This window comes from Canis lupus, chromosome 26, assembly GCF_048164855.1.
Source record: "Canis lupus baileyi chromosome 26, mCanLup2.hap1, whole genome shotgun sequence".
Classification (NCBI taxonomy): Eukaryota; Metazoa; Chordata; class Mammalia; order Carnivora; family Canidae; genus Canis; species Canis lupus.
Genome location: NC_132863.1, coordinates 24212745 through 24227816, shown reverse-complemented (window position 1 = coordinate 24227816; position 15072 = coordinate 24212745). Strand labels below are relative to the sequence as shown.

Below are 15072 nucleotides of genomic sequence, written 5' to 3'. Positions count from 1 at the left end.
TCTCTCTGTGACTATCATAAATAAATAAAAATTAAAAAAAAAAAAAAAAAATACTGGTTGAGGACAAGAGACACCCAAGAAAGAGCCAAGAGTAAGAATAAGAAGCAGAGAAACGTATTGGCCCTCTACTCCTGAAGGGGGGGAAAAACTGAGATGTAGAATTAAATTTCTAGGGGCACCTGGGTGGCTCAGATGGTTAACTGTCTGCCTTCAGCTAAGACCATGATCTCAGGGTGTTGGGATCGAGTCTCACATCGGGCTCCCTGTCTGGTGGGGACTCTGCTTCTCCCTCTGCCGTTCCCCCCTGCTCGTGCTCGCTCATGAATAAATAAAATCTTAGAAAAAAATTAAATTTCTATTTAGCATTAGAGAACAGGTTAAGATCGGGAGACATCATCCCCATTGGCCTTTATCTACTCCCTCACATTTACTGGTTCTGGGGGAAGTGGAGGGGTGGGGCAGGACACAAACCTGGAAACAGGCAAAGGGGGATGGAACAGCCACTAGGGGAGCATGCTAGGGATGGGAAGAGAGTCACTGGTTTGAGGAATTAGTTTGTAAGAAATCATGGGCAGATGACTTAAGACCAAACGCATTCCAGCTGTGCTAGAATGCCCTCTTGTTCAGCCTTTGGTTGCAGGCAAATGTATCTCAGGACCCACATGTCCAATCTTGGGGAGACAACTTTAACCCAAAACCCTCACTCACCCTGACCCAAGTTGTTCTTCCCAAGTAACCTTGCTGGCTATTTTTGACAGAAATATATTGGTTTTCGACTTCCATCTCAACTGAGACATCTTGACAGGTGTCCCTGAGTCCAAACTAGCTCCTCTATGAAGTCACTGTGGAACTCCAAGGGCTTCCACCTGACTAGTCAGTTGGCCAAGTTTAGAATGAGGAAAATGAGATATAATTCCATGTGCAGAACACAAAACAGAACATCAGAATCCATCCCACAAACCATACCACACAGCCATCTTTCATCCAATTTGAGACATTCTCTTTATTGACAAAGTTGAACTTACAGCGATGACAGGAGCTACAGCACACACAGCCAGGACACGTATGAGTACAAAATGGCCCATAAGACATATATAGCACAGTGCCCATCTCTCACACAAACTGTAGAAAATGCCAGGGAGCTTTATGAAAAAGCAGGATTCACCAAAACCAAAAAAGGGTGTCAGCACCAACAAAAAAAAAACAAAAGGCCAACTGGCCCCGACAGTTGGGAAATAGGAAAGCACAGCAGCTCTCTACCCTGTCCTCCATGTAAACTCCAATTCTGTGAAAAGAGAAAGGCTCTAAGAGCATTGTGGATGGGGGTCCTTCAATCTAACCTCAGAAAGGCCTGGACTAGATGCAGCACTGTTCATCTTGGTCTATGGCACAACACAACAGGCTGACCTGGTCAAAGGTAAATCTCTTAGGAAGATTTCAACCAGGGATATAGATTCCAGCTTTAAAGATACCCAAACTAAATCATATTTCATGACCTAGAGGTTACTAAAATGTTACCACCAAACATTCTCCCCAGATCTGTACCACAAAGACAACATACAAAAAAGTCTGCTCCCATTTCATCAGTAATGGAGACACACTTTTGCCACAACAAAAAGTGGTTCAATGAAATGTCATAAAATGTCATAAAAGTGGTTCAATGAAATGTCATAAAAGGTGCAGATCTTTAAAATCAGTTTTATTAAACTAGGTATTTTTTAAACTAGGTATTAATACTAGAAGGATTTACTGGAAAAAGAAAACAAGGCTAATGACCCCTCATCTGTTTCCCACTCATTTTTTGGCTTTCATTTTCCAAACCAATGTTACCATTTCTACATATAGCAGTTCCTACACTTGTCAGTTTTCCGATATGGGCCTAAAAAAATGCTAAATTCTGTCATAATAAATATATTTCTCCTTCCCCAGGAAGAAACATGAGAAAAAGAGGGAAATATTAAGATGCAATCCACTCTTTTGGTAAAGAAGATTCAGAAAACTCCCACCTAAAAAAAGTGAAAATATAACCATCTACTCAACCAAGACAAAACAAAACAAACCCAAAAAACTAAAAACAAGTGGGAGAGATGTTCCGAAGTAAAATATCCTAGGGGTGTGCCTGGGTGACTCATTCAGTGAAGCATCTGCCTTCGGTTCAGGTCATGATCCCAGGACCCTGGGATCCAGCCCCCAAGTGGAGCTCCCCGCTCAGCAGGGAGTCTGGTCCTCCCTCTCCCTCTGCCCCTCCCCACTCTGCTCATGCTTGCACGAGCTCATGGGTGCTCTAATAAAATCTAAAAAAAAAATAAAAATTAAAGTAAAATCTTAGACCAACCTCTGTACAAATACATGGAAAAAAGCTCAAGTCCTCCTACCTGAGACTAGTTCAGCATGCCCTGTCAATCCTAAGGAGTTTCTGGTCCCTAACAGCAAGAGATGCCAGGGATGCTGCCAGAAGGAGCCAGGGCTGCAATGACGGATCAAGAAAACTGCTCCAGGGATGGCACCTCCATTCCACTCAGCAGCGAAGTCAACAGTGTCCTCTCTAGTTCTACCATTGTGGGTTTTAAAACATTAAAACTGGGATCCCTGGGTGGCGCAGCGGTTTGGTGCCTGCCTTTGGCCCAGGGCGCGATCCTGGAGACCCGGGATCGAATCCCACGTCGGGCTCCCAGTGCATGGAGCCTGCTTCTCCCTCTGCCTGTGTCTCTGCCTCTCTCTCTCTCACTGTGTGCCTATCATAAATAAATAAAAATTTTAAAAAAATAAATAAATAAATAAATAAATAAAACATTAAAACTTCTATTCTAATTATATGTGTCAATTATTCCTCAATAAAGAAAAACCACAACTTGTATCCTTCTCAGCTTTATATAATTTGTCAACAATTTTCAGATGCAAATTGACAGCCAAGAGAGGCTTTTCCTTTTCAAACATGAATTAAAAAGAGGGAAGTCAGTGAATGCTCAAACTGGAGAGGACCCTAAAGATTAGTATCAAGATCATACTTTCATCTGAGGTCAACTACTCCTCCCACTGATGTGACATTGCAAACAATGCTCTTCCTGGGGTGCCTGGGTGGCTCAGTTAAGCATCCAACTCTTTGATTCAGCTCTGGTCATGATCTCATGGGTCTTGAGATCAAAGCCCCCGTTGAGCCCTGTGGCGAGTCCTGAAGCGATCTTAGCAAGGGGTCAGCTTAGAGTTCTCTCCTTGTGACTCCTCTCCACCCTCTCACACTCTAAAATAAATAAATCTTTTTTTAAAAAGATTTATTTATTCATGAGACAGAGAGAGACAGACAGACAGACATAGGCAGAGGGAGAAGCAAGCTCCCCACAAGACAGCCTAGGGGGTACTTGATCCCGGATCCCAGGATCACGCCCTGAGCCGAAGGCAGATGGTCAACCAACCACAGAGCACCCAGGTATCCCTAAAATAAATAAATCTTTAAAATAAGTTTAAAAATAAATAAAACAATGCTCTTCCTATCCATACCACACTAAGAGAAAGCAGCTTCAAATGCCAAAGACTTCAGAATACCATGTTTCAAGAAAAAAGACAGATTCTCAATGTGGTCAGTTACTACTTACCCACCTCCTCTCTCAAAACAGAAATACTTCTTAAAAACTAGGGAGGAGGGCAGCCTGGGTGGCTCGGCGGTTTAGCGCCACCTTCAGCCCAGGGCGCGATCCCGGGGCACCGGGATCGAGTCCCACGTCGAGCTCCCTGCATGGAGCCTGCTTCTCCCTCTGCCTGCGTCTCTGACTCTCTCCTCTCTGTGTATTCTCATAAATAAATAAAATCTAAAAAACAAAACAAAACTAGGGGGGAAATAGTAAATCACAGAATTAGAAATCCTGAGGAAATTTAAAAATTTTTTTATTTCATTCAACATTGAATCATTTCTTCTCTCAGCCTTTAAAATTAATAGGGAGGGAGGTGCACATAGAGGAAGCTAGGATAGCCCACAGCTACCTATAAAAAACACAAATAGTTCATTCCACCATGCAGAATTTAAATTTTAAGCTAAAAACAGCAGTCTATATATATAATTACATGTTTAACTCACATCATTTTGTAGAAAAACGTAAAATGCCCCCAAAAAGGCAGTATTGGATTATAAACCTTTAGAATGCTAAAATCCAAATAACCATAAAGTATGACAGACCTTAAAATCACTGGAACTACTTCAAAATCTATCAATGGGGCCCCACTATGAGAACTATGAATAATAGGAACATGATAAAACTACTGGCAAGCAAGCAAGGGCAGAAAGGAACCCACAGGTCACTCAAGCCCCAATAGGGTAAGCCACGGATGATCCCAGTGCGACGTGTTGAGTCTTGTCCACATGGCTACAGCAGGCCCCCTTCCCTGGGATTCACTCTGCAGTCTCTGCGGCCCAGAAGCAAATGCTCCACCTCCTGATGTATGTGCAGGTCAACAGGAGCCTAACACTAGGTCACAGTGCCCACATCATTCATCTGACTTCACCTCCACACGTAGGCATTTCACCATCACATCAAGAGGAGGAGGAATATCGTACATTAAGATACTGAGAGGCCACATTCATTGAACTTTTAGGATTTATACTGTTCCAATTATTGTTTTCAGTTGTTGCTAATTTCTTACTATGACTAATTACAAATTATTTTATTGTAAGTATGTCTATATAGGAAAAAACGTAGTATATCTAGGGATCGGTACGAGCCACTGTTCCAGGCACCCACTGTGGGCCCTGGAAATGTATCATCTGCAGGTAAAGGGGGACTACTCTATAACCAAAGCTCTCCTTGCAGCTTGCAGCCAGACACAGGTTGAACCACTTGGTCTTCTGTCAAACTCCTTCTTTTAGAGTCAAAAAAAATTTTTTTCAAGATTTTATTTATTCATGAGAGACAGAGAGAGTGAGAGGCAGAGACACAGGCAGAGGGAGAAGCAGGCTCCATGCAGGGAGCCCAATGTGGGACTCGATCCCAGGTCTCCAGGATCAGGCCCTGGGCTGAAGGCAGAGCTAAACTGCTGAGCCACCCGGGCTGCCCAAGAGTCAAAATTTTTTAAGTAGGCAACCCTGAGATCAATACCTGAGCTGAGGGGCACTTGGGTGACTCAGTCAGTTAGGTCCAACTCTTGGTTTTGGTTCAGGTCATGATCTCAGCGTTGTGAGATGGAGCCCCATGTTGGGCTCCACAATGGGCTCCACACTGGGCATAGAACCTGCTTGGGATTCTCTCCCTCTCCCTCCACCCCCTCCCCATAGTTCTCTCTCCCCCTCTCTTAAAAAAAAGAAAAAGACCTGAGCTGAAGTCAGAGGTTGGTTGCTTAACCAACTCAGCCACCCTGGCACCTCTAGAGTCAAAAATTATCTTAGAGCACAGAAGTTGTACACTTTACAATTTCATCATTATTGAGAATTTTTTCAAACTTTCACATGCAAAATGTATGTCGCTGATGCTGAGAAACACTGTGCTTCTCCCTGAATCAAAGCTATCCCTGTCCTGGCCCCAGGGGCATTATTTGCCAGAAAGAAGCATTCCTACATTCTTTTCAGATCCAGTAGATCAGCTTTTCACAGACCTAAGTAACTCTCTCTGGTCCAGAAGAGATCTTGGGGAAACCATCCCTGCTCCACTCCCCAATGAGCCAATGAAAAACTACTCTGCAAACCCAGGACACAGGGCATGGAGGAGGACGGTGGTCTCGACTCCTGGTCCCTGGCCTCCTGACCACAGCACTAACTCCTTCATTCATTTTGGTAAAGGTCAGAAGACTCTAGCCACACACCCCCTTCATACATTCAGTCTACCCACTTGTATGCTTGACCCTGGACTTAATAGTCTACACTGCAATGAGTCATGCATTAAGACTGAATCTTAGAACCTCATCTCTGCCCCCTCTGAAAGCTAGAACCATAAAGCCAGCTCTGTTAAGACTTACCCAGATGGGCTAAATCGCACTTCCCAAATCTCATTCTACAACCAGAACTGAAAGTTGAAGACCTCAGTAAATAAATTCCTCTTCCTCCTCTTCCTCCTGCTTGCACGCAGCCTACCCTTACTTACCAACAATGCCTGTAGACTAAGGAAAATAACTCCAATAAATCAGCATAAGGGGGGAATTTTTAAAAATTTTTAAGGTAAGACATCTGACAGACCTGCAAGCTGCTGACAGATCACTATGCAGTTCTAAATCTCTCTCTCGATACCATCTACAAAGTTCTAGCCTTTGATGGCTAATCTGCACTGTGTGAAAGTATGTCAAAAGTATGACATCATCCTAAATTTTACATCAATACTGACCACAGCTCAGGGTCAGTGTGGTTCAGAGTGATTACTTCGAGTTCCACTCTCTGTTGACATCAGCTAGATTTGGATCACCTGCACTAATCTCATTAGGTTCATCAGGCTTAAAGACTAGGCTGTGTTTGTGTACTGTGGTGAACTGCAGTAAACATCACAAAAGGAGCTCCTCATATCAAACCTTGTAAAATACTACTTAAAGAAAAACTCTATAGAGTCACTCTGTTATAACAAAGCTGCTTCCTGCCCAACACCATATTATTTTCTAGAGAGTACACCTTGAAGAAAATACAAGTTTTTAAATCAATGAATTTGAGTTACTGAATCACTGAATTTTCATTTCAAAGAAAATGGTGAAACGTGCATTTATACTTCAATTTCACTCAGGAAACTGGATGAAAATCATAGTCTGAAAACCTCAAAGAGCTAGACTCAATACCACCACCAAGCTGAAAAAGAAACAATAAAAGAACTTGTTACTTATTTTACAAAGTACTGGAAGCCTATCTTATGCATACCCTCCTGCATGGTGGACAGCAGGCACCGAGAACACCCAGCCTTGCAGATCCTAAGGTAGTGATGGCCTTCACTGGTCACTCCCTTTGCCAGAGGTCCATACAAAAACTCTGTTTCTAAACTCTTCTGATCTAGAAATTCTAGAGAATGTCCACTGGATCTGAAGAACTTATGCTCGGCTTCCTAACATTGTGGCTGCTTTTTCTATCAGCTCACTCTGATCACAAGTACCCAGTGAGGGAGGCACTTCAGGCAGCATCATCCCCATTTGGCAGCTCAGAACAAGAGAGATCACATAGCTTGGAAGTCAAAGTTAGGATGAACCTGCAAGAACTCAAATCTGATGTTTCCCCATCAGAATTAGACTTGAACATGCAGGCATGTATGTTAAGGCCGAAGTACAAGTATGAGGGTTACATTAAGCCCAGGTCACCTGAGCTACAAAGTAAAATGCAGATTTTCAATCCCCTGACTCAATTTCTAGAGATGGACTTTAGAAATAGATTATGTCAGTCAAGTTCCCCAGGTGATTCTAAAGCCCAATAGCTTGAGGAACACCAGCCTGACTGAACCGTAAATCCCAATCCAGCCAGAAGACCCATGTTTACCACTCCTCAAGCAACAGAGAACTTGCCAAGCAAACCAAGAAGCTTCCTCAAGTTAAGTGCACCAGTGACCTACCCTGAACTAGTCTTATCAAGACTTTATAGGGCTCAGCCTAAAGAACAAGGTCAATAGACTTAAGAAGTACACACAGGATCAGCTTCACTCCTTCCAAGGTAATTTTTCAGGTGACATTACTCCATGGTATCTTCACCAACTCCAAGCACGCCTGGAGGTGTATCCTCTGTAGATCACCAACACATGGGGTGTCAAATTCCTTCTGAAGGTGCACAACACTTCACGGAAGGTATAGTACCATTAATTTCTAGAGGAAGTTTTGTGGATTTAACCCTAGGCAAAAATCAAGTTGGGTTTACAGAGTATCCATAATTGTAATAAGAACCCTAAAAAATTATATAGAAAACCAATTCCTACCCATTTAACTTCTTTTCATACTGAAAATGGCAGCAAGTCTCCTTTTGAACTCATTTCTTACGGCATAGAATTTTAAAAGGGAGGGGAAGATGGTAATTTCAGGTTATTTCATAGTGTCAGACTATTAACTGCCTTTGAAACATACTTTTGGGGGTGGGGGGGGGACTATCTCCCCATGGTATCCAGCAAGCACTGTCCTGCTGTAGTTCTCAGGAGGAAGCCACCTGAAAAGGCTTCAAGGCTGCGGGGCCAAGCCTTAGACTTCTCAAAGACCTCTCACAGTAACATGAGAACATCTAACAGCAGGAGGCTGAGAAATGAAATATGAAGAACAGAGAAAAAAGGAATGGGCTTAGAAATAAGTACATTAAAAAAAAAAGTGAAAGATGAAAAGATCAGTCTGAATTTAAGAGAGAAGAATCAGTACCTTACCATTTGAACCTAAAAGAATATACCCAGGGCAAGACAAATTTCAGAAGACATGACACTCTTGAAATACAGAATTTTATTTAGAAACTGTTTAAAGTAGAAAAAAACCCTGTCAAGAAAGACCAGGTGGAAAATGGGTTCCCAATAAAATGGTATTTTAGGGCAACAAAAGTCTAAAAGGCCACAAAAGAGAAATAGCACCACTGTTATTTGAACAATGGCTAGTTACTTGCATTTTTTGGCATTGTTAATCACTGAATCTGGGTTTTCCTCTGAATTCCACACAGAGCATGCACTACACAACAATTTTATCATAAAATATCTGCTTTCTACACACATTTTAGGACAAGCTACCACCAGGAACAAATCAATACAAATACATCAGGGGCTGAACAATCTCAGTAGTGGGTGACACACATTTTGCAGAATTCTGCCAAACAAAGGAACTGAATAGGCTAGGGGCAAAGCAATGAGGAAGAGTTAAGGAATGAAATATTTTAAATATTAATAATTAATTCAGACACGGTACTGTATCTTCTGCAAAAGAAAATTAACATTTAGTAACACGCTAACGAATTTTATCTCCAAAGAGATTAGTGCACTGGCAAAGTATTCCGATAACAGTGGAGGGTGGTGGACAGCAGGTACCGAGAACACCCAGCCTTGCAGATCCTAAGGTAGCGATGGCCTTCACTGGTCACTCCCTTTGCCAGAGGTCTAGAAAGACTTGCAGCGTGACCACCTGCCTGCTGAACTTACACTCTAAGCAGCAAACTTTAAGGAGCCAAAGAGGAGTCCCCAGTGGGCACAGGGAGCAGAGAAGAGAAACATGTTCAATGTAAACTTAAAAGACAGTAAAATGGGACATGACCCCCATTCAAATCCCAGAGATGTGGGCAAGTCCCCAAAAGTAGTTGTTAGATTTAGAAACTGGACACACCTCATTTCCCAAAAACACAATACATAGAAATTTCAGGGATAACTGGAAAAATCGTCAGAGAAATGTTCAAGGAAATTCAAGCTCTTCAACATCTCAGGGCTGAAACGTGCCCTCTATTCATCCAGGCAACAATGCCTCTTGCTTCTTAGAGGAGGGATACGATTGGTCAAGGACACCAAATGGCTTTACAGAGCAACTTTTTAAATTTCCCTTTTGAGCCAAGGTCTAGGTCTTTGAGGATTCAAGCAGCCCTGCAAGGCCTGTGAACAGCAGATTCCAAAGGTCCAGAGGTCTGGCCCTTCCTTCCCAGACACCCTGTCAAACATGTAAAATTCTCCTGTCATGGTACATTTTATATTTTGAAATATGGAAGCATATTTTAAATACTCTTAAGGCATTTATTTATTAAAACGTTCTCTGCCAAGATTTCACATTAGCTTAAAATTCAAATCAGTCTTTACATTTCTCTACTGAGGACTCCACCTCAGTGTATGACATAAAAGCACCTTCTCCAGCAGTGAGTGTTACCAGCATCCACACAGTGAGCCCCATGGTCAGCCTCTCTGTTCCCCAGGTGACCCAACTAGATGTTAATACTGCTCTGCTACAGGGTAAAAGCTCCTAACTCAAACTCATTGGAAAAGGGGTGAAACTTCTGCAAAGTGCACTTTAAGAAGAGGTACTGTTTGCTCATGAAAAGAAACCAGTGAGTCCTCTAAGAATAATAAAAGGGGATATTTTACAGTTAAGCACATGATTTGGAGTGAAGAATTCGGATGTTGCTTTGCTGGTCCAGGCTGTTAATACTCTTCTTGTTCCTCCTGTGGGCCCCCTTCATCAGGTATCACAAAGCCTTCCTAAAATGGGAAAACGAGAGGGGAAAGCTATTACTCAGCACCAAATGAAGGATCAGTTACTGTGATGTCACTTGTCTCATATTAACAGTCTCTTCAAGTCAGTGACTCTTCCCATCTCTACCACACCCTTATCGTTTAATAGTACAAGGCCACATGACCACTACTTTATTAGACAGTGGAAACACATCTCACAACAGTCAAAAACTGAGCACAAGGGCAGCCCTGGTGGTGCAGTGGTTTAGTGCCACCTGCAGCCCAGGGCATGATCCTGGAGACCTGGGATCGAGTCCCATGTCAGGCTCTCTGTATGATGCCTGCTTCTCCCTCTGCCTGTGTCTCTGCCTCTCTCTCTCTCTGTCTCTATGAATAAATAAATAAAATATTAAAAAAAAAAAACTGAGCACAAGTTGATTTCTTAATTATGTCTTCATTATGGTGATGATATCACATATCATATTGTACTTAAATGTGTACAGTCCATGTCAATTCTATCTCAGTAAGTTTGTTTAAAAAAAAGAAAATGTACCCTCAAAAACCCCTGATGTCACCATGAAAGTTCAGTACCATATCATCTCTTCTCAATAAGCTGTCTATGCAGCCAACTTTTCCTTTATGCATTTCTTTGACAGCACTTCAGGACCATGCATGCCATTGTGGGTGTTGTGGGTTTACCGAAAACACTCACAATACCTATAGTAACCTCCAAGACTGACCCAACATTAGTGGCATGGAAATACAGCAGATTTGAGGTTCCCACTAATGCTCACTCCAGGGCATTCTTGCATAATAATGGCTAGATCACCATAAAAATCAGACTTCTCCTTCAATCACCATCTTATTTTTAACTAAATCTCCACAGCTGAATTTACTTAAGACTCCATTAAGATAATACTCAGACTAGACCAAGGGCCTCTGCATCTTCATCATCTTTGTTTTCACTGAAGCTAGCATAGAGCAAGCCCAGAATAAGAATTTATGGAACAAAGTATCATCTCTTCAGTCATCTGTCTTCATTCCCTGAAATTTACTTGGTAGATTTAGAGAACAGTGTTAATGCCAATATTAATATTACCTTGTATTTGTATACTGCTATACACACTATAAAACAGACATACACTGCAACTTGATGGTACAGACCTTATTAGGTATGCAGATTTATAAATAAGTAAAGCCATTAAATATTGGACATAGAAAGATACCAAATCCTAAATGTAGGAAAAAAATTAGTCTTCCCTGATCAGCTAGCATGTCATGATTAGTATCACCAGATTCTGCTGTGTAATAACATACATGGATCCCAAGAAACTTGACCATAAAGTACTATGAAGAAATGGGAACCAGGCACACTCCTGAGGAGGAGGAACAGAGATACAGCCATGGGCAGGGGACATCCGAAAGGGGCCATATCATGCCTGGGGCCCTGATAAAATGGGAGACAGCACATCAGGCTGAGGGGTCCAAGTTGCAGGGGTGGAGAGGGATGGTGGGGTTAAGAGCATTTGGTGGCACTCATCACTTATCAGTGGCCATAAACCACAGAAGCAGTGCAAGCCAGCCACCTCCTTGTCCTATTCCTGCCTCAAAGGCTCACAGGCCTCAAGGCAGAGGCTGAGGCTGAGCAGAGGTGCCTTCTGGCTGACTTTCAGAAGTCAAAGTCTTTTTGATGAATGCTATCCTAGAACATGAGGAGCACCAGCACTGAGCGCTGAAACCAACCAGATAAAATTTACTTTGTCTTAGATGGCAAAATGGCAACACATACATCTGTGGCATAGAGAATGTCCACGATCCTCTGCAATACAGGGTTGTTTTCCCCTTCGTTCTCCTGGCAAATCAATTCAATGTTTCTTAGCTTTCCAAAGTAGAAATCTCTCTCTTTCTCCAAGTCTTCGACGGTAAGTTTCAATACATTGACCTGCGTAAGACATTAAAAAGGATAAGATACTAAGCATTCATGTACCAACAACATATCAGACAAACTGCTAAGCTGAGAGGAGACATGGTCTTCCATCACACTCACTAACATGGACCAAAACCCACTTTAGTTTAATACCAGTCTTCTTTCGCTCCAGATAAATAACGTGGCCACCTTGACTATAACATCTCCCAGGAAGAGGCAGGTTACACCAGAAATCATGAGGAACTAAGAATAGATCAAGGAAAGAAACTCTGGGATCCTGAGACAAATAAAGAAGCAGAATCCACAACCTGCCCAGCAAAGTGGCTGACAAGCATCAACTGAGTTTTCACCAGGGCACTGGTCTGTGAAATCCAGGTCTTTCTACACGTGGTGGTCAATGGAAAAAAAGGGTCTGGTCCAGAGAAGCAAGGCAGAAATGGCAAGGCAGAAGAAGACTACTGACTAAAAAGACTACGCTAGTCAAAAACAGCTAGAAGTGACAGTGGCCCAAGCATGGAGAACTCAATGATTCTCCAGAGGCTACCATATGCTAGGGATGGGAGGAGCAATTCATTATTCAAAAGGAGAGGAAAGAGTCTTGGCACCTGTCTCTCTCCCAAGAGAGTTTCAAAAGGGAGAGAAGACACAGAAGCAGGGAGCAGACCTAGCACAGCACGTTCCACTGCTAGCTCCAGCAAGCATTTCGCCAGCTCACCACATGTGCTGCAGGATTCTCCAGGCATCCTGCTGAGGGGCTCTAATTCTCACAAAAGGCCAAAAGGAAATAAATCTCAGTGCTTAGGCCGGGTCTCTATGTAGCCAAGATTAATAAATGTCCTAAGACTTCTCATGGCCATTTTAAGCATAGTGCACATCTTCATTCCAAGACATTCAACTCTATGACATGTGAATTTAATTTAACTCTCAATTACAAATGCAAATTACATGGCATACCACGCAGCATAAAATACTCATGGGACACACAGGCTGGGGCCACAGGCAAGGCCAAGGAAGGAAATCAAAAGTGCAGCTACTGAGAACAATTCAGGCAGTAGGGAATTCTGAGTGCCTGAGAGGCACCACAGACATGTAAGTCCAGCCGTCTGAACTAAAGGCAAAAACTGAAGCAAATAGCTTCTTTAGTTCCCCCACGGACTCGCAAAGAAGCCAGATATACCCAAAGGGATCAAGTCCTGTCCCAAGGTGGAAAACTCCCCCTTCATAAGTTGTAGTCGAGAAGCATCCAGAAATGAGAAAAGGTGTCCAGAACCACAAGGACCATTCTGTCAATTACTTAATTTCAATGTTCATCATCAAAGGCCTGATGAAAACAGTCTTTCAATTATTCCTTTATCAACCACAGAAATCATTTTTTTTTTTTTTAAGATTTTATTTACGGGAGACAGAGGCAGAGACATAGGCAGAGGGAGAACCAGGTTCCCTATGGGGAGCCTGATGCAGGACTCGATTCCAGGATCACAACCTGAGCCAAAGGCAGACGCTCAACCACTGAACCACCCAAGCATACCCCACAGAAATCACTTTTAAAAATAACTGAGAATTTCAATGAAATACTAGCATCACCTAGTAGCCAGCAAAGCTAAATCATCTATTGCCTCTCCTTCTCCCCAAACCTGATTTTACTGCTGCTGTTGCTTCTTTAAACTCTCGGCCCCAAAGTGGACGAGGGGATGGAAAGGGAAAACCTAGGGCACCTGGGTGGTTCAATTAAGTGTTTGACTCTTGATTTCAGCTCAGGTCATGGTCTCAGGGACGTGAGATGGAGCCACCCCCAGTCAGGTTCCACACTTAGCAGCTCACATTTTCTCTCTCACTAAAACAAGTAACTCTTTAAAAAAGGGGGAAGGGGGGCAGCCCCCGTGGCGCAGCAGTTTAGCACCACCTGCAGCCTGGGGTGTGATCCTGGAGACCCGGGATTGAGTCCCACGTCGGGCTTCCTGTATGGAGCCTGCTTCTGTGTGTGTGTGTGTGTGTGTGTTTCTATGAATAAATAAAATCTTTTTAAAAAATAAAATTTAAAAATTTAAAAAAAGGGGAGGGGGGGGATGGACAAGAGCTGACTGACCCCAGCAGTAGGAAGTTGCCTTAAATCTTCAGTTCTAAGACCCAAGAGCTAGGGAAGAGGCCTTCTAATCACATTAGTGACTCAGGAGGGAAAGGAAGTCAAAAGAGCTTCAAAAGGTATGCTACACCTTGGAGTCCATCACCCATGGCTCACTAGTGCCTCCCTCACAAACCAAGTCAAACTTTCTTGGACCTACACATCATCAAAGGCACCAGAACCCAGCCTTTTGGGCCTCCCTGTGAGGCCAAAGCAGCATTCCTCCATGACATAACTCATTAAGTAGGTATCCACAGGAAATAATTAGTACACACTATGAAGTCACTGGCTTTCACTCCCCGCTTGTTTACCCTTTGAGGTTATTAAAACTCTGTGGCTAGTAATCAATGTCACTCTTAAAACTTCTCTTGCAGTAAAGTAATAGCTATAACTTAGGAAACCCAAGAAGAATGCTTTGGACCTGCACTGGCCCATACAAATGGGTATCTGAGTACTTGAAAAGTGGCCAATGCAATTGAGACAGGCAGTAAATATTAAATACACACAGGATTTCAACGACCTAGTACGGTCTTCAAACGTAAAATATCTCATTGATGATTATTTGTATTGATTACATGTTAAAATGGTAACACTTTGGATACACGTAATGGGTTATTAGAAGAAATTTCATGTGTTTCTTTTCACTGTTTTAACATCCCTACTAAAAAAATTTAAATTATGTATGTGCCTCATATCTCTGGTTTACGTTCTCTTTTGAACTGCTCTGGACTCAAATCAACTAAAAGTAAACTTCTCCAGGATGTGTTAGGAATGCAGAATTGTTGCAGATCTCCTAAGGAAATGGATACCAGTAGGTAATCTGTGAGAATACACTGCTGTCCTCTTGCCCCAAGAAGCCTGTCTGGCTCTATTTCCCACATTGCAGTCATGTTCCCTAGACCTCCACACCTTTGCTAAGGGCCACAAATTCAAATACTTCCAAGGGGCCAGACAGATCAGGTAAATAA

The 15072-nt window shown here is 42.6% G+C and overlaps 2 protein-coding genes across 14 annotated transcripts in view; both read right to left on the bottom strand.

The window, feature by feature from the left end:
- EFCAB8 (EF-hand calcium binding domain 8) overlaps nt 1-8343 on the bottom strand; it is a 75569-nt gene extending 67226 nt beyond the window's left edge. For all 10 annotated transcript variants that reach the window (XM_072800554.1, XM_072800544.1, XM_072800552.1 and 7 more), the window contains exon 1: nt 709-8343. In XM_072800554.1, the coding sequence (XP_072656655.1) occupies nt 709-797 (89 nt within the window). In that variant the 5' untranslated portion in view covers nt 798-8343. The remainder of the gene's footprint in view (nt 1-708) is intronic.
- A 1259-nt stretch (nt 8344-9602) lies between these two features.
- The window catches only part of MAPRE1 (microtubule associated protein RP/EB family member 1), a 32554-nt gene continuing 27084 nt past the window's right edge, over nt 9603-15072 (bottom strand). For all 4 annotated transcript variants that reach the window (XM_072800574.1, XM_072800575.1, XM_072800572.1 and 1 more), the window contains exons 6-7: nt 11845-11997; nt 9603-10082 (exon numbers count right to left, since the gene is read on the bottom strand). In XM_072800574.1, the coding sequence (XP_072656675.1) occupies nt 10026-10082; nt 11845-11997 (210 nt within the window). In that variant the 3' untranslated portion in view covers nt 9603-10025. The remainder of the gene's footprint in view (nt 10083-11844; nt 11998-15072) is intronic.